This window comes from Betta splendens, chromosome 15 (genome assembly GCF_900634795.4).
Source record: "Betta splendens chromosome 15, fBetSpl5.4, whole genome shotgun sequence".
Classification (NCBI taxonomy): Eukaryota; Metazoa; Chordata; class Actinopteri; order Anabantiformes; family Osphronemidae; genus Betta; species Betta splendens.
In genome coordinates, this window is record NC_040895.2 from 13,568,004 (window position 1) to 13,585,906 (window position 17,903).

The 17,903-nt window shown below is 47.5% G+C and overlaps 1 protein-coding gene across 3 annotated transcripts; it reads right to left on the reverse strand.

Moving 5' to 3' along the window:
* Positions 1-617: 617 nt before the first annotated feature.
* LOC114841823 (receptor-type tyrosine-protein phosphatase epsilon-like) lies at positions 618-17,619 on the reverse strand. Of its 3 annotated transcripts, none has more exons than XM_029126982.3 (21): positions 16,914-17,619; positions 12,785-13,012; positions 10,021-10,092; positions 9,842-9,938; positions 8,664-8,737; positions 8,098-8,234; positions 7,855-7,945; positions 7,623-7,699; positions 7,516-7,552; positions 7,334-7,431; positions 6,770-6,889; positions 5,862-6,022; positions 5,277-5,412; positions 4,898-5,047; positions 4,449-4,542; positions 4,107-4,183; positions 3,827-3,961; positions 3,535-3,660; positions 3,266-3,417; positions 2,158-2,293; positions 618-2,066 (listed from the first exon to the last, which is right to left on the reverse strand). In XM_029126982.3, the coding sequence occupies exons 3-21, from the start codon at positions 10,085-10,087 to the stop codon at positions 1,992-1,994; spliced, it is 2,040 nt and encodes a 679-aa protein (XP_028982815.1). In that variant the 5' UTR covers positions 10,088-10,092; positions 12,785-13,012; positions 16,914-17,619; the 3' UTR covers positions 618-1,991. The 3 variants fall into 3 exon arrangements, with proteins under 3 accessions (XP_028982815.1, XP_028982814.1, XP_055358479.1); XM_029126981.3 differs by having other exon boundaries at positions 5,862-6,025; positions 16,914-17,340; XM_055502504.1 differs by lacking the exon at positions 16,914-17,619 and adding an exon at positions 14,576-14,597 and having other exon boundaries at positions 5,862-6,025.
* Between the last annotated feature and the right edge of the window lie 284 nt (positions 17,620-17,903).

Below are 17,903 nucleotides of genomic sequence, written 5' to 3' on the forward strand. Positions count from 1 at the left end.
ATTTAAATTGTATAAAGACTCCACTGGTGACTCAAGCGCATGCAAAATCTCTCACCCTGATGGTCGCCTCCAACTCTCCCACGCTCCTCTTTCCACCTGGTAACCATCCATAAGACCAGTGCTGGGACAGGCTGACCTGGACCACCAACGCCAACAGCACCACCCGCACCATCACTCTGCTTCTCGCTTCCATTAGAGCTGCAGAGGGAGCCAAGTTTGGAAGAACAACAATAATGTCACCGCCTCCACACCCACGGCTCCGCGGCTCAGAGTCCAGGGGAGATGTTCAGGCATCGAGAAGAGGAGTAGGACGTTAACGAATGAGGACTCACTCACCTTTGAATTTGCCTTGTTAGCATGTGGTGCATTAGCCAGAGGGAGGTTTTATAGGTAATGGTACAAGGCTGCTGTCAGGATTATAATCCCCTCTCTGCTGGTGTGACACATTTACTGACTAATGGGACACACAAAACTACTAATGGCACCGACTAAGTGCTCAGTTATGTTGACATCACCGTTAGGGTTCAAGCAGCTTGAAATGCATATCACAAACATCTTTTTGTTTCCAATGCATTTGTGAAGAAAAAAAAAAAGAGATGCTGAAATCACACCTGGCATGTCTTTGTCTAGAATTTATTGTAATCGGCTTTTAGCAAACAGATAGTTTAAATCCGTACAGACTCAAAAGGCAGAGACATCGTGGAAAGATGCTTGTTCAGTTACGTTACGCCAGCTGCAAGGCCTCGCTGTCGTTTCCCCTTCATCTGAGTCAGACGCCACGACGCCACATTGTGATGTCAACAACAGTCATGATGATGGATAACTACAAGAACACAAAGTGATCAGTGTGGCTGTTAGATCTGCTTCGTCACTTCAGAGGCCTAATAAAAAGCATAATAATAGAACACACAGCGGAAGGTTCTGTTCTTCAACCAGAGCTAAAGTGTTCAGAGATGGAAGCAGAAGCTTTGCAACAAAATATATAATATGCCTTTGACGTCAGTGCAACATTGTGGTTTCTTGTTTACAGCATTAATTATCAGTTATTAGTTATTTACTTAAATGCACATTTATCATGTAAGCCTTGTTCGTATTCTTGGTTTCTATGACAATTATTATTAACAAATAACGAAATGATATATAAATAATAATATTTAGAATACATGCCTGTACAACCTACATTATTATTGATTACCTACAGTATAAGAAGTGTATCTAAGCTAAATTAAACATAAACATCTGACTTACATGTATCCTTGTTATAATCGTGTCACTTGGTGACAAGTTTCTCTGATTAGAACTCTTCTCTAATCCATGTTGCACAGCCGCCACAAACATAAAGGTGTAAAGTCGGTTTGTTAAAGCGGTGATGCTGCTGCAGTGATGGGTTAGTAAAATGATACGTCTGGAATAACAGAATCATTTCCTGTCCTTGTGGGCTAATTGCATTTTGCGGTGTCATGCACCAATCTACTGGATAAAACCGCCGCAGGCGAAAAAGGAAAGTGGTGAAGTTGAATAAAATTGCAACAGGCAGCAGCTGTTGAGTTCCACTGTATTCACAGGCGAGAGGGAGGGAGTCACTGATGTAAAGAAAGGCATCGTGGCCAGTAACAAGAAACAGAACGGCACTCTTAACACTTTAGTGATGCCTTTCATGGAATAAGCAATACATACTGGCTCATATATACATTACTTATATAGATAAAGTTTGAATACAATTAATGAATATTTCCTGACAATGTTGACGCGACCGGCCCGTTATGTAAATCACCATAATTGCTATGTTTTCCACTGTAGTTTAAGATCAAACATTCCTGAAAGAGAAAGACTCGCCTGGAGCGCAGACGCTTCCATTACATTACACTATGTTACAACACTTCCAGAACTGTCATCAAGTGCAAAATGTAAAAAGATCTTACATTAGAAAACAACATTCAGAAAAAATTGCATAAGTTAATTTGACATTATTTTACACAGCAGTGTCTCTATTATTTAAAATTGGCGTAGTCGGAGAAAATGTCAACGAAGTCCTGAACCACTCTGTAGCAGAAGTCGTATTGCTCCTGCAAGGAAGAGCAAAAGGAGGGGCGTCAGTGTGTGCAGCTGAACGGTGCAGCCCAGCAGCTTCGACTTCATGTTTTATTTTCTACCCACCACAGTCTGGACCATGTGTGGTCTCTGCATGCGTAAACTCTTGACTGTCTGAAACACGTCCAGGAGGCCTTCAGCCTTCACTCTCTCCAGAATGTTACTGAGGGCAATGAAAGTACCGGTCCGACCGGCACCAGCACTGAAACGTGAAGGGCAAAACTTAGAGTAAGCACAATATACTGTACACAGCGGAGGGTGCGCGCGGAGATGCATGAGCCGCGGATGCAGCGGAGAAGTGGCAAAAGCACAGCAGTGATGCTGCAATAGAAGGCCGGCGAGTAGCAACACATCGGTTTTCCATTAAAATGTAAAGTTGTGCAAAGAAAAGGTGACCTTTGTGTAATAGTGCTAATAATCATCCTCACTTAAAGAGAGGCTAATCCAAACGCTAACACTAATCAGTTCGGAAGCTCAGTGTTTGACTGAGTCAATGTTTACTATGATGGTGGGATGGAGAGAGAGAGAGAGAGAGAGAGAGAGAGAGAGAGAGAGAGAGAGAGAGAGCGAAAGAGAGAGAGAGAGAGAGAGAGAGAGAGAGAGAGAGAGAGAGAGGAAGTACGATTTGGAAACCAAGTGTAGAGACGTTGGGGGATTGCAACGGGTTAGCCCCATTCCCCAGAGGACGAGAAAAAGCTTTAAAAAGCCCCTCTTAGACAAGTGGTGATGAAGGAATAGAAGAGAGTGATGACACCATTTCCTGTCGTTAGCTCATCTTATCAGATTAATCATAGTGGGAGTCAGAGGAGATTTCACTTTGAGAGGTTTTAATTGACTGTGAATCAGTGGATTGGATCGATCCCACAGGGGCATGCTGCTTTAGAATCACTTCACCTGAAGCTAGGTTCTGATCAAAGCTTTCACAGCTAAGTCTTTATATGGGATCACATAAGTGGTTTAGGCGCAGAACACCAGGTCTAGCGAGGAGGAAATGTAGAATTTATTGTAACAGTCATTTGTAAAAGGGAAAAATGTCCAATATTCCTCCAATAACCGTAAAGTGAAAGCGCCGTGAGAACTGGAGCGGTTTCATTTAAGGAATGTCTGAGCGGAACGTCGCTTCCAGATGATGATGCACATCCTGCTGCACAGTTGTCAACCTGAAGCTCCTCACCTGCAGTGCACAATTATGGGATGGTTCCCAGACTGCTGCTGCTGCCTCTGCACGGCGGCGATGATGTCAATCATCCCTCTCCCGTCGGCCGGGATTCCGATCTCAGGCCATCCGTGGAAGTGGAAGTGCCGAACGTGTTGGGACTGCTTTTCCTGAGAGAGCGACGGCAAGGAATGAATGAAGCAGAAATATAAACCCGAAAGCAGGAAGTCCGCCTGTAAAGTAAACAAGAGCGTGATGATGATTTGTACTTTAACACACAGCATTACCGGTCTATGAGTGACCACCATGTCTTTGAGGGTGAACGTTTCACACGGCGTCTCTCCAGTCAGCTCCACCGTGTAATCTCCAAATGTTACGCTGCCCTCTGATGGCCAATACTGGAAGCACTTTTCCTGGTAGAAAAAGAGGAGACGGAAATAAAACGACATTTAGCGAAAGCATATGATCATTTGTTTGATTTTCATTGTACACTGCAAATATAAATACAAACGCTAATTAAAAACCAGAATAAAGAAGTCGACCCTTTCAGTCCGTGTTCCCACGAACGCGGTACTCTACCTGCTCCCTTTCTTTGAGTTCGGTGAGCATAACGATTGAATGGCACCTCCACTCCCACACCATCCTCCAGAAGTCCTCCACAGTGTGAGACAGGGGGCCCTGGGTTGCGATAAAATAGTCCTTCTGCCTGTAGCCCTGGAGGGCAGAGCATCCGGCAAACAACAGTGAGAGTGCAGCAAACAGCATATTTTGCATTGCTTCTAAAGGAAACAATGAGCTTTATATATATATATATACTTCTATGGGAAATCTATACAGGAGGTGGTGGGGGAGCGCTTACATCAATAAAGGAGGCATTGATGTAGTCGGTGAACTCCAGTCCTCTTTTCACGGAGAGTATTACTCGGCTGAAATCATCTGCGAAAAGGGGCAGAAAACAGGAAGAGGAGTGATTTCCAATCAAATAAAAGTTAGAAGGCGCCGAACACAATGCAGCGTGAGTGAGACGTTAGTGCAGCTGTTATTAGGCTGGAGGCTCCGATGGGTGGCTCTGCGTTTCCTTCAAGTCAAGCTTTATTTAAACGTCATTAATCACACAGACGTGACCTGATTAGCCGGATGCCTGTGATCTATAGATCCGCCAGCTGCCTGGCGCGCCGTCGCTACGGGAACGGCTCCTTACACGGGATGATCTGCAGCACGCGGTTCTTCTTCATGTTGGCAGGAAGGTTCCCGGTGCGCATGTTCTCCTTCATGATGCGCACGTTGGTCAGCTTCTGAACGACACACAGGGAGAAAGGTGGAGGCGCGTCAAACCCGGGAGGCGCCGAGGAAACGCCGCGGGCGGAGACGAGCAGAGGAGGCTGCTGGGAACGCTGCCCACGGGGACCTGTGAGGAGGTCTTTGCCGCAAAAACGAGAATTCCTCACCGAGCGACAGTAAATTCCACGTGGCAGATGGCGCTGCCGTATAAAGTTTTAGTTGATTTAAAGCATTGTTATTTATGTTACTGCCGCCGAGAGCGGCACCTTGGGCGAGTTTTCCATGAAAATACACCCGTGCAGGGCGCGGGGTGACGGGCACGATTCATTACTGACTGAAATGCTTAGGAGCGAGCTTCCTTCCGCGTACCCTGAACTCCTCCTCCAGGCCCAGCCTGTCGTGGGGAGCCCTGGTGTTGTGAAGCCTCTGCAGATGGCCCTCCAGAGAGCACACATCTAGCTCCGTGTCTCCGTACAGATAGTACTCCAGCAGCGCTTGGTAGATGAAGGAGTACTGCATCTGAGGGGGGGGGGAGAGAGAGAGAGAGAGAGAGAGAGAGAGAGAGAGAGAGAGAGAGGAAGGCGCAGGTAGAAGTAGCTGCTTTAGTTTTTTGCCAAAGTAGCTCCTGCTATTTCGACATCACACGTTGTTTTTTTTCCCGTGTCCTTGTTTGTTTTGCGCCGCGACTGCAGCAGCGAGCGGAGCTGTCAGTCCAAGGTACAGCGGGTCAGAGCGGGTCAGCACTTACATCTGTCTGGATGAGTTGACAGCGCTGCTCCCGTATTCTGCTCACGAAGCCGAACACGTCCGCCCTCTGTTCCATGTGCATCATGTCGATCATGCTGTCAATGACAATGAAGGTCCCGGTCCGGCCCACCCCGGCGCTGCACACAGCACAAACAAGGAGGCGCCAGGTCCTCTCAGTAGCAAACAGCCATGAAACAGTGAGTCAGACACGCGACTGACACTTCACAGAAACCCTCCCCGGCAGCGGAAGAAAACAGAGTTTTCCTCACATTCCGAGAATAATTTAATGACTGAATATGTTTTTCTGCGTGAAACCGCTTCACCCCCGCGGCCCAAACGCCCAGCTAATGGATGTACGGGAGCGGTCTGGGCAGACGGCTCCTCCGGGGGCTCAGCGCTGGGGCTGCTCCGCGGGGGGCCGCGACCCGAGCACCTGTCGCAGCAGTTGCTGCGAACCAGCCCCGCATTTCTCTCGTTCCCCGACGACCATGAGCGCACAGCCCTCTGACGCTGTAACGCGCACAGTGGTTCCGCTCGTATCGACGAGCCGGAACACGCCCTCGATGCGCTTCCCGGCCTTTTTTACCTGCAGTGAACAACGATGGGCCCGGCGTACGACGGATTGACGGCCTTGACCTTCTTGAGGAATTTCAGCATGCCGATGGGCGTGAACGGCACCCCGAAGTCCGGCCAGCTGGTGAAGTGGAGCTGGGTGACGAGGCGGGGGGCCCGGGGCCCGTCGGCGCCCTGCTGTAAAGGGAACACGGGTGCAAACGGTAAAAGCTGCACACGGATGAATCAGAAGCTTCAAATTAGCCGAGCGCCGAGTGAATGACTGAACGCGTGCATCCGTCGGCTTCCGCCTTCCTCTTGTAGCTCATGAAAGCCCTCTCCAGAGAGCCTGGTGCTGTTCTCCCGCACACTCGGTTGATCCGTGTTCACAGAGCTGCGACTGCGCTCACACAGTCGCAGGATCTCTGCACTCGCCCCGGCTTCAAATGGGAACGGAACAAAGTGGATTCTACAGACGGAAGCCTTCGCGGCGCCGAGACGACGCCCAATTGAGCAATCAGCAACGCGCGCAGGGAAACGCAGGCGTATTTGTAGCTCCGCGGTGCGAGAGTCGCACCTCGCTGTACGGAACACGCCGCTACATGCATCTCTAATGCGCTTTGGATTTTCACGCTTCATTTATTTATCGGATGCTTTCAATTACAGTTCATTCAAATGTCCCAACTGTCCCAAAGGGGAACTTTACTTTTTATACCAACTCAGTGCAGTTTTGTTTGTTTAATTTTTAATCATCCAACCATTATGACTATAGATTTTCATATTAATTAGGAACTACTGCATATTGAACAAGTAAATAATTATTAAATAAAAGCAGCCGTTAGCTTCATCTTCTGTAGTTTTTCTGTGGAAGTGATTCCTGCTCCTTGTGTAGAGCACAGTTATCGTCAAACTAACGACAGAAAGTTGTGAAATCGTACTCACATACTGAACGCAGAACTTCCTGATGGTGTAGTCCACCAGCACGGTGAAGTCCTCCATGGCCACTCGCACGTTGCCGTACATCCAGCAGCCTTTTTCTGGCCAGTACTGGTAGCACTTGTCCTGATCAGAGAGAATCCCATCAGTTCAATTACCCGTAAAATGATCGTATAGCTGCATCTATTGTGTCTGGTTTGTAAATGATAGAAGTGTGTGTATAGCACACATGGAATCACAGACACTGTGTCAGTCAATAAGATCTTCACAGTGATATTTCGACTTATTAGCCAGATTCTCAGACTAATTACTACAAAGCCTCTTAGGATCCTATGGAGAATTATTCCATCATTGATCCCCAATAACTCCATTCCACCCTATCAAAGTTATTGTTGAGCTCTCCATTGATCATCCCTTCGAGGCTAAACTTATTGTAATGCTACATAATCTGCCGGGTGACACTTTGTATAGATTCTCAGCTGGGAAAGAAGCCAAATAAATGATGCTATGACTTTGAGTCATGAGAATAGTGAAGGTGCACCATGTAGGTTAAGCCACATGCAGACGAACCTCCTTCCTTTCTTTCAGATTGGTCAGCATCACTATGGTCGCCGTTTTCTGCTCCCAAATCATCCTCCAGAAGTCGGCCACCGTCTCCAGCTTTGGGCCTGAAGAAGAAGCGGGTCTGGTGTTAAAAATACAGACAGTCAATGGTCGTAAGGTCGCCTGCCTGCGCGGAGATCGCCACCCACCCTGAGCTGCAATGAATTTGTTCTTCTCCTTGAAGCCCTGTGTGGAGGAAAACGCAGCATTAATAATGAAGTCTTTCATTAATCAGAGCGACTGTAATTAAACTCACATCTATGTACGATGCGTTTATGTAGTCCGAGCACGGATGCCCATCGACGTGGCTTAACACCACTCTAGAATGATCATCTGTGGAAGAGAGAGAAAAAAAGATCAGACGCCTGTAAATAAATATACCTTTTAATTCTCCATTTCACCTTTCCTCTAGATGTGGCGATCGATAAAACAGCAAGTCTAAAGGTTACATTAATATTGTCTGCTGCAAAATATGGATCCTCACTCACAGGGTAAAATGTTTGGGTATCTGTTTTTCTCTCTGTTCTGCTCTCTGCTCGCCTCCTCAAAGGACCCATGATGGTAGTAACATGGCAGCGACTATAAAGAGAGAAGCCAGTCCTCATGAGGTCAAAATAAAAACACCGGCACGCAGCCTGCTAGCGTCGCATTTTATTGCGCTTTTCTGCGCGTTCAGGAAAGCGGATCATTGTCAGGCTGCACTCTGCACGGTCCCCGTTAAACAAACCCACATTAAACTCTTCTCTGAAGAGCTTGCCGTCGTCGGCCGAGCGCATCCGGTACTCCTCCTCCAGCGAGTCCAGAGGAATGGGGAAGTAGCGCTTGGATGGCGAGGGCGACCTGGGGAGGAGGACCACCGTCTGCTCCCCTGCGGATCACATATATGACAGTCGGCTGCTAACGTTTCCCAGCAGAGAGCATTACAGGCTCTCAGAGCACCTGCAAAAACAAGCTTGATGACCGTTAAGACTTCCCGCGTCTGTGGCCACATGACAGAAATGATTTCTGCAGCCATAAACATGCTGCAGCCGCTGCATCGACACTGTCCTAACTCACAATCTGGCCTTTCGGGTTATTTATTTATTTTGTACTTGAAGGGAAAGTTTATATGGCTCCCTACGTGCTCGGAAAGCTAAGAGCCGTCCAAAGCCTTTCCAGCCATCTTAGACCTCAGATCATGAAACTTTCTGAGTCCATAAAGAGGATGAAATTACAAATAAAATAAAAAAGGGGAATAAAAAGCAAAAGGCTGGTTTTTCATGCACTCGTGGTTCTACTGAGTACAGAGCGTCAGTACCTCGTTCCTCCAAGAAGCCATTTGGAATCTTCTTATCCACAGAGGTAACCAGAGCTTTCCTGTGGTTTTTAAACCTACAGCAGAGGAAAATAAAGACAAAAAGCAGATAGAGGTTAAGTATCGGTGTTGAAGAAGCAAATATGAGCTGAGCCAGATGTCCAGAACAGAAGCACATAAAGGCAGACAAACAACAAATACCAAAACTAATATCAACCATCGGAGAGAGGAGAAGCTGTTCCTCCTCCTCATCGTCGGGATGAAGTCTGAGCTGGTCAGTGGATGAATGTCTGTGGCCTGACCTGACCCAGCTGTCTCACTTAAGGTGCAGCTGTTTACCCATAAGCCAATGCTTTGACCCCACCCCACACCACACACACACACGTGCAATACATCACACACACACACACACACACACACACACACACACACACACACACACACACACACACACACACACACACACACACACACACACCACACATACACACACACGCAATGCCTCACACACACACACACACACACACACACACACACACACACACACACACACACACACACACACACACACACACACACACACACACACACACACACACACACATGCCCAATGACTCACACAAACAACACACATATGTTGACATTTATTTTAACACCTAGGAACACAAACCTACACATAATAGCATATTAAAATTTCTCATAGGACACATTAAATCTAATCCAAGGGGTCTCACAGACATTTGCCCACATTGCACAAATAATAGAGCAGATCGTGTAGCTTCCTGCATGCATTCTGGTCATGTCCACCTCTGTAGCAATTCTGACAGGACTCTGGGCCACCCATCAACCTGGCTGAGGCATCCAACCCTAGAGTGCTCTTCTAAGGTCCCTCTTGTTTCAGCACATACAGCACACATACATTCAGGGCCTGTCTGTCTCTTATTGGGGTCCAAGAGTTGGCGCCTCCCGCTAGAGACGACCACTAACTGAATAGTAGAAACCCACAGTACAGAGGGACAGGGAGCGTCGTCCGAGAGACAGAAACGTCAGCTAGCGCTTGTAGATGCTCCTGGACATCCCTCACTTTTAATGCATTCTAGTCCCACACACCCACACAGGAAAAAAGAGAAAGCAGAGATGCACAAGGCAGGAGAACAGTGTGTAGGTGTAGATTTATTCACCTCAGGCAGTAGATTGTCAGCAGGACGACGATGATGAGAAGCAGGGATATGACCAGGGTGGAGGGCAGCACGTGTGCTCCCTGATGGGTGGGGTTTCCTGGGGTCAAAGATCAGTCATATGATGTTCATCCGAAATGTTATACCTTATATCTGGACATGAAACACAACAAAAACATTACCTGCCGTGTGGTTCTCATGAGCTGAATTATTGATGGCGGTAGAGACCCCAACCAGAAACAACACCATTGTCACTGTGGATGACGCAGAACAGAAACAGCAGCAATCACTTCAACAGAAAACCTGAACAATATCTGCAATGTTCAATAAATGCCACCAGGGGGCGCCAAACTGACAGGAACGAGGCAGAAGGAGCAAAAGCAGAGCTGGGCTTTGATGTGGCTGCAGGGTGATGTCTGCACGTCTTCCTAATAGGATGCCTGCTCGCAGGACGACATAAAAGAGCGGGAGCGTATCAAATATCCTAATATGCAGACATCAAACCCGGGGAGGGGGCGACAACCACATCCCCTGTGGACTCTGAGGGCCTGACAATGGACGTCGGGCTCGAGTAGTCGTCTCGTTTTACCGCTTCTGTCTTTGATGTGTGACCTGGGAACGACTCTGACTTAGTGAAAACACAGCAGTTACCTTAATGTTCGGCTTAAAGTGAATAATAACATGTTATTAAGTATTAATGAGTATGTGTGTGTATGTAGGTTAGATGGTGACTTTCTAAAGAAGAAGCCCAGATGGTGTTTTCTTTCCTTCTCCTCCTTTTATCTCCCTGCATCACACCCACTCTCTCTCTACCATCCTTTTATTCTCACTGCTCGCTTTTGCTTTATTGCTGAGAGCCATCAGTGATTTATTTGGGAGAGCGCGTCTTCCCTCCCGGCTGCACCAGAACTCCGTCAGATCGCACACGTCGTCCTATTATCTCCAAACCATAGCAGCCGGTTTCTCCGGCCTTTCCTCCCCTCTCCCGTCGTCCGAGTGAAAGGGGCAACAAATCACAGCGTAAATTGGGCAACGAGGGCAAATCCGCCTTAATGGCTTTGATGGAATAAACGAGAGAAACAAGAATTGAGTGTCCTAATTTAGTCCCCTTCTCGTTATAGAGGCCACGAGAGTGAATGGAATAATTCATCGTGTCAATTTAGTTCTTCTATAAATGGGTCATCTAGGGGCCTAATTTCTGATGTTTGATAGAATTTTTTGCACATAAACCTCGATTTCAATCAAGTATATTTTCACAGACTTTGTAAAAAGAGGAGCGGCACAATAACCGGCGTTGACAATGTGCTCAAAACTAAATAAATAAGTATGAGCAGATAAGTAAATTATTACAGCAGACACTGTACAGAATCTCCCGCTAAGTAAAATGAAAGCTCCTGGTTTTTAACTAAACCAATGTTGTGTTGCCAAACAGCGCCGTTCTCCACATCACCTGCAGGCATTCCTGCACACGCGTTGCCCTCGGTCAGAGGAGCTGCTCGCTCCCCGCCGTTAACGAGATGACAGCGCCGGCACCTGTTCTCAACGCCGCCCCACTGGGACAAGTCACTTCTACTTACGCGGCGCCGGCCTACAGCTCTATGCTGCGAGGCACGCTGTGCATATGGGTCAGTGCACCGACCGCTGCCTATCTGTCATGTCTCGACAGCTACGGCTGCAGCTACGACGGCGCGGCGAGCAAAGCGCACAGCAGGGAAACCACAAACGTAATGTAAAAATATGTCCAACGCGCCGTCACTTGGTCGGAGCATCACTCTTTGAACCACAAGGCTCACTTTCCCTTCCGATCACGGCTCAGAAGCACAACTCGTGCCACTAACTGTAAAATATTTATGCATCACAGTTAGCATGCGACATTACGTGCCCCTCATGCTAAAGAGGACTCGCTAGGAACGCGCATTTAAACATGCATTTAAATGCTGGCCGTGCTGATGCTCCCTGAATATGACGAATATGAAATGTGGAAATACTGTAAACTGTGATGGTGTAAGGTGCTCAGACCCCCCGAACTGAAGCAAGTCTGTTCTGCTTCACTTCAGCCAGTTTTTCATCTCAGCTCTCAAGCGAAAACCTGAATGACGAGGCTCATTGAAAAACAAATGAGAAGTAGAGACGCCAAGTGCAGAAATGCATCCATCACTCAACTTATCAATAATACAAAGCAAACAAACAGGAAAACACGAGGCATCATCCATTTATAGAGAAAAACATAATCCAGGTGGAAGTTTTCATTTGTTTGGTGTCATTTTCTTGTTTAACCTGAATCGCATATTGCTTTTAGACATTTTGGATTCCATAAATAGAGATTATAATGCACAGTGGAGGTCAAACATCATCATAAGATACATATTGTAAACAAAGGAGGAAGTGTTGCTTCCAGGAAGAGGAAGAACAAAGACACAACTCGTGTTGCCGTTGTGAAGTTCTAAGGCAAAGGAGCACAAACACGTGTCAGTGAAGTGATGGGAGGCGAGATTAGACGAGAAGACGGGGGAGAAAAGAGGAGCTGGAGGAGATGAATGTGGAGATATCAGCCCACGACCTCAGCACACAGGGGCTGAGCTGCCTCCTATGTTACTACAGTTTGTCTGCAGATGCGGTCTAATCAGGGGCAAGGCCTCTTTCCTAAATACACAACAGCATCTCCCAGAATCCTCATACACTGAAATCAATACCTCCAGCAAACAGTTTAAAGCTAAAAAGAACAACATCCTGTCACAAAGACATTAAACCTGCAGTCTGGTACCTCTGAGTGCTGCTGTTGTTCTCACTCTCTACACACACTATTGTCTGAGACTCATTCAGCCTCATTTAGAAAGGAAACACAGACAATATTGGATTATTTCTCATTAATGGATCCAATTTCAATTGATTTCCTGAAGCAGAATCAACCTGGTCTGCGGTCAGAGGGATTAATAAAAGACTTACACTTCCGAGCGAGGCCAGTGATGAGGTATCAGCCCGAGCGCTCAGTCCATAGCAGGCACCGAATCCCAGTTCCCTTCTTGGCTGGATGCGTTGGGGGTTCGTCACTCACATCCTCCCTGAGGTTTTGATACCGGTGTCGGATGAAACGGTGGCTGCGTTTGCCGGCGCTGCCTGAGGTTATTTGAGGAGTGTCAGAACTTCAGATGAAGGCACGGGGATCACAGGCACCTGGAAAGTCGAGAAAAAGCCAGCGGTTCAGCAAAGCTCCTCTCCAGATCGTGTGTCGAGCCTTATTTGTACGCAGCATGGAGACTTACATCTACCGAGACCTGCAAAACACAGTTGTGCCTTTCATGCAATTACAACAGTCGGCGCTCATAGGAAATGACATTTAGTTAATCATTTTTTTGTTTATACATTTAGATTTGTTTGATGAATAAAGTCTATTTGGAAAAAATCAAACATAAACACTAGACAAGGACCTCCTTTGACTCAGAGTTGGAGGTTTGTGAGGCTGACTCACAAAAAAAAGAAAGACTGGATATGCATGACTACACAACAAAAGAGACGAGCAGTGAGTGGGTGTCTGCATCTGCACACAGTATGTCGGAGAGAATGTCTCCGCGCTGCATTCAATGAGGTGGCTGCGTGTGCGGATGTGCACTCGGTTTGTTTACTATTTAGTGGCCTTGCCTCAAAACTCCACACGAACCACTGTCGCGGAGCAAAAGCATCGACAAGCTGTTTACCTCCAACCACGCAAGACTAATTCTGCTTGAACCAGTGGAAGCAGAGGGCGCTGGTGGAACACGCTCACCACTCATGTCTGACGAGCTAATAAAACTCACCTGAAGATCTAAGAACGCTAAACAACAGAGTTGCGCGGCCTAATTAATTTCCGTTGCACATGGATACAGTAAATATCATATCAAACCCAGAGTGTTGCATTTGAGTCCTCTCCGCGTACACAAAGACCTCACTGTGATGACATACTGCCGTGCTCCAGTGTGAGAACCAAAACATGTCCCTCTGCCCACTCACTCCCACTCTCCCCGAGTCCCACTGCCCACAGGTGCGAGGCACAAAGCCGTATTGTTAACACTTGGCCGGCGTGACGCAGCCGGGCCGGAGGAGGAGGAGAGGAGGCATTAGCCACTGGACACAGCTGGACGGGCCGGCCGGCGCCGAGGCCCGGCGCCGAGGCCCGGTGAGCGGCCCGAGCGCCGGGACTCGAGGCGCTGCTCAACTTTTCCAACTGCTGCAGAGGCGTTTGGCCTCATGAAACGTACACACATGCAGACAAAGCTCCGTTCATACAGGAGCGACACTAAAAATACTGGCAGACTCCTACTGTAACAGTAAAGTCCTTATTTCATGTACAAAAACTATCACTCAACTAATTTCTGAGATTAGCAAGAGGCAGGACACACAATGAAATAGAGAAACGAGTCTGACAAGAATTCAACAGCACTAAAAACGGCAACTGAACATTTCGCCAGTTTCAGTGTCATTTATATCAGATCATCGTTTTCATTCATTCCCACATTGCACCTGCTGCAGCTACAGAATAGAACAAGAGCATTATAATAAAGTAGCGGTAGTTCACTGAGAGCGCTCCCCATGGCTTTACGAGCCTACGAGTACTGTGTGTTTCTACGATCTGAACAGAAGAACATTACGTTACGGTCATGAGCATTTACTCTAAACATAAAACAAATATTACGAAGCAGTGGTGAATACTAGATGAATATTACAGAGAGTTCTTACACAAGTATGCAGTATTTCACATACCAAGAAGTCTGTCTTTCTCGGAGTATTGTTCCTCTTTCAGACCAAAAAGAGGTACTTTGGACAAGATTGCTGCGAATACACGCACTTCCTGTGTGTGCTGCTCTGCCCATTGAGTCAGAGGGGAAACATGGCCGTCATTAAAGTTTCATGGGAGTGCAGTCGTCATGCAGAACGCTGTGTTTCAATCATTAATTCATAACACAACAGGCAGCACTGACCACTATACTGTAGCTCAGAGTGACTGCGGGAGCAGTAAATAAATAGCAAAGAACAAGACGTCTTGTTTGAAATTACAAATGTTTTTAATCATCATTCAATCCAAACTTTTGAAAATCAATGTGCTACTCGGAGGCTTCGGTGCTGAAGCTACAGCAGCTACTCGTGCTGGTCACACGTAACCATCCTGACGCTCCAATCCAATATTGATGCCTCCTAACCTCACGTGGGCCCCTGAGATGATGAATCCGCAGTTTCACATATAATGGGGCTGAACGAGGCCTCGGAGGCAGGTTCCTCCTGGATGCTCTGCAACGGCAGGAAGCTGCTTGATTTCACACCGTGCAGCAGCCAGCGTCAGGCTGCGCCGGCTTTGAAATTCAGATGAAATGATGCTATTTTCAGCCGCAGAAGCGGGAAGACAGGTGGAATGTGTGTTTGGCACAGCTAGTTCCCCGCTGCAGAGAGAAATGTTATCTTTATCAGAGAAGGAGGTTCGTACTCCCCGGTGTGGAGTGTGAGGATCCCCAGTAAAGCTCAGCAGCCAGAATCCAGGATGGCTGCTACAAAACATGTTTCTCATCTGCCTCAGTGTTGTCCTGCTTAAAATCCCTTTCTGCTGCAGCGTTTTGCAGCCACTTCAACAGGAGCGCTCCCGCGACAACAAGCACTTTGTGTTGCAGCGCGTTGGTTCTCGCCGAAACGAACACGCGCTCCCCTCTCCCTCTTTCAGCCACAGCGGCACCGAGCACGACACACCACGAGCCACGGAGTGACTGTGAAACCCGCAGCCGCAGCAGCAGCTGGACGGGAAGCGTGTGTGTGAACCAAACACAACAAACACAAGCTAGAACTGACTCCGAGGTTCGCTGCCAGCATGTGACAGTGAATGGTTGGGTTGGAAAAGGCCCCGAGGTCACTTAAATGGAACAAACATACAGTAACCACAATTCTACACCGTATCATTATTATTCTATGGTCACAAGAAAAAGCTAAATATGAATCAGTTAAAAAATGTTACAGTAAGTCTATATCCCAGTTTTGTTTTTTTTTATTGTCAGCAACCATCTCATACCTGAAGCATTGAAACTGGTCATCAGCTGGTTACATAAGCCTTCTAGCACATAAAGCAAACCAGGCAGAAATAATGTGACATTACACAGGCTGCTGACACATTAATATCCACAATGATCAATGCAGAACCCTCCTTTGGCAGCTCAAACACACACACACACACACACACACACACACACACACACACACACACACACACACACACACACACACACACACACACAGCATCCACAGCACATTTATGATCTGCATCATTGTCACCTCAGGATGAGCTCATCATGGAGTTAATTTCAGTGTGATCACGTGTCTAACTATAGCTCATATGCTCCCAAGTGAGAAAGATGTGGGTTACAGCTCAATGTTGACATCCTAAATAGTTATTAAGCCATCGTAACCAGACGAGGCTTGAATGTTGCAAGTAAGATTCCTCAGTAACTAGAGGTAACGGTACAAAGTGGAAGGAAGATCTGGATGTTTGATGGGAAGACTCGTATTTTATTTCCAAAAGCGTGACGTGAGCAGATCACGGCTCGTGCCGCGTCCTGTGTGACTGGAGCGTGCAGCCTGCAGGCCCGTCTACTGTAACGTAATGTGCTCAGTGTCTAGACCAGTGAGGCTGCTGTGCTCCCCGTCCTCGTCAAATGTGAAAGGAGTTTACATTTTAGAAGCACGGTTTTAATCACATCCCGTAGAACTGGACGTAAAAGCGCTTAATATCTAGAGACAAACACATCACGCGGCGCGTCCTGGTGCGCGTGGATTTGCTCCACTAACCCACATTTACTACGGTCCATTTTGTAAATGTTTTCAAAGCCACGTCAATAAGAGATGCGCACGCTCGCCGGTCCCGGTGACCCGTATTCACCGTCCGCTGCATTCAAACAAATCCATTTAGCTTCAAAGCGCGTGTTTTTGGAGACACACACGCGCCGGGCTCGGTTCGTCGCGGCCGCGTCGCACCGGAGGGCGGCGCGGGCACCCGTCGCCACACAGCCGCTGTTCACGCACAAACACGCAGACGTGTTCATTCTGTCTCTGCGCATCTTACCGTGGTGGGAGTCTGCGGTGACCTCGCCTCGCGCGCCTCACGCCGTCCGATCGCGTCCGCCCGCGTCCTCCCCGCGCGGAGCCGCTCTTCCGTTCTGTCCTATGGGGATGAAGACAAGCGATGAAACAAAACAAAAAAAAGGCAGCGATGGATTTATGTGGCGATCATGTTTCCCGCAGACGTCTCGCTCTCTGAGGATGCGCTCGCCTGCACGCACGCCCGAGCTGCGCCGTGTTATGGCAGCTCGAGTGGAGGCTGGAGACCCTCCCCCCCCGGGTGCAAACCAGTATCAGGTGGACTGAGCATCCTGCACATTCCTGCATCAGGGGACGATAAAAGGCAGGCCGCGCTTTAGGACCCGCAGCCCGTCGCGTTGTTCTGTCGGAGTCGACATTTACCACGAGACGTTTGTTCAATACGTCGTAAAGGCTCATCCAGAGTTTATGTGGGGGCTCCATTAGGAATTCATAGTGACCTTATCAAATGCTTTGTGTTTTCTCATGTTGCCTGTTGTCTGAATGTTCGCTAGTATTTAATAAACTACCCTAAATTCTGTATATTTTAGTATTTAGCGAAGAGGTATTAAAGTTTATAAAAGTGACATCATTTTATTTTTTTATTATTATTTTTTTTATTTCGTGTTCAGGTCAAAACAGAGACACGACGTCCGTCTGCAAGTGGCGCCCTCTGCTGGTCGCGGTGCGTCACTGTGCCAGTCATTAAAAGTGCACATATGAACAATATCTTCACGCACAGTGGTAATTACATATGGAATATTCAGCGACGCTCTATAAGAGCAGCCGCTTGTGTGTGACCGTTCAGGCGGAAATATTTACTCTGTTCCACTGTTTGGCCCATTTGTATTTTATGGCTCATTCTCCTGCTGCTGCTCAGATTAAATGTGCATCCTCACACACACACCACGGTTTGTACAGCTTGCCTGTTTATAATAAGTGTCACTTGCCTTGTGTGACTCACGATGACAATGGG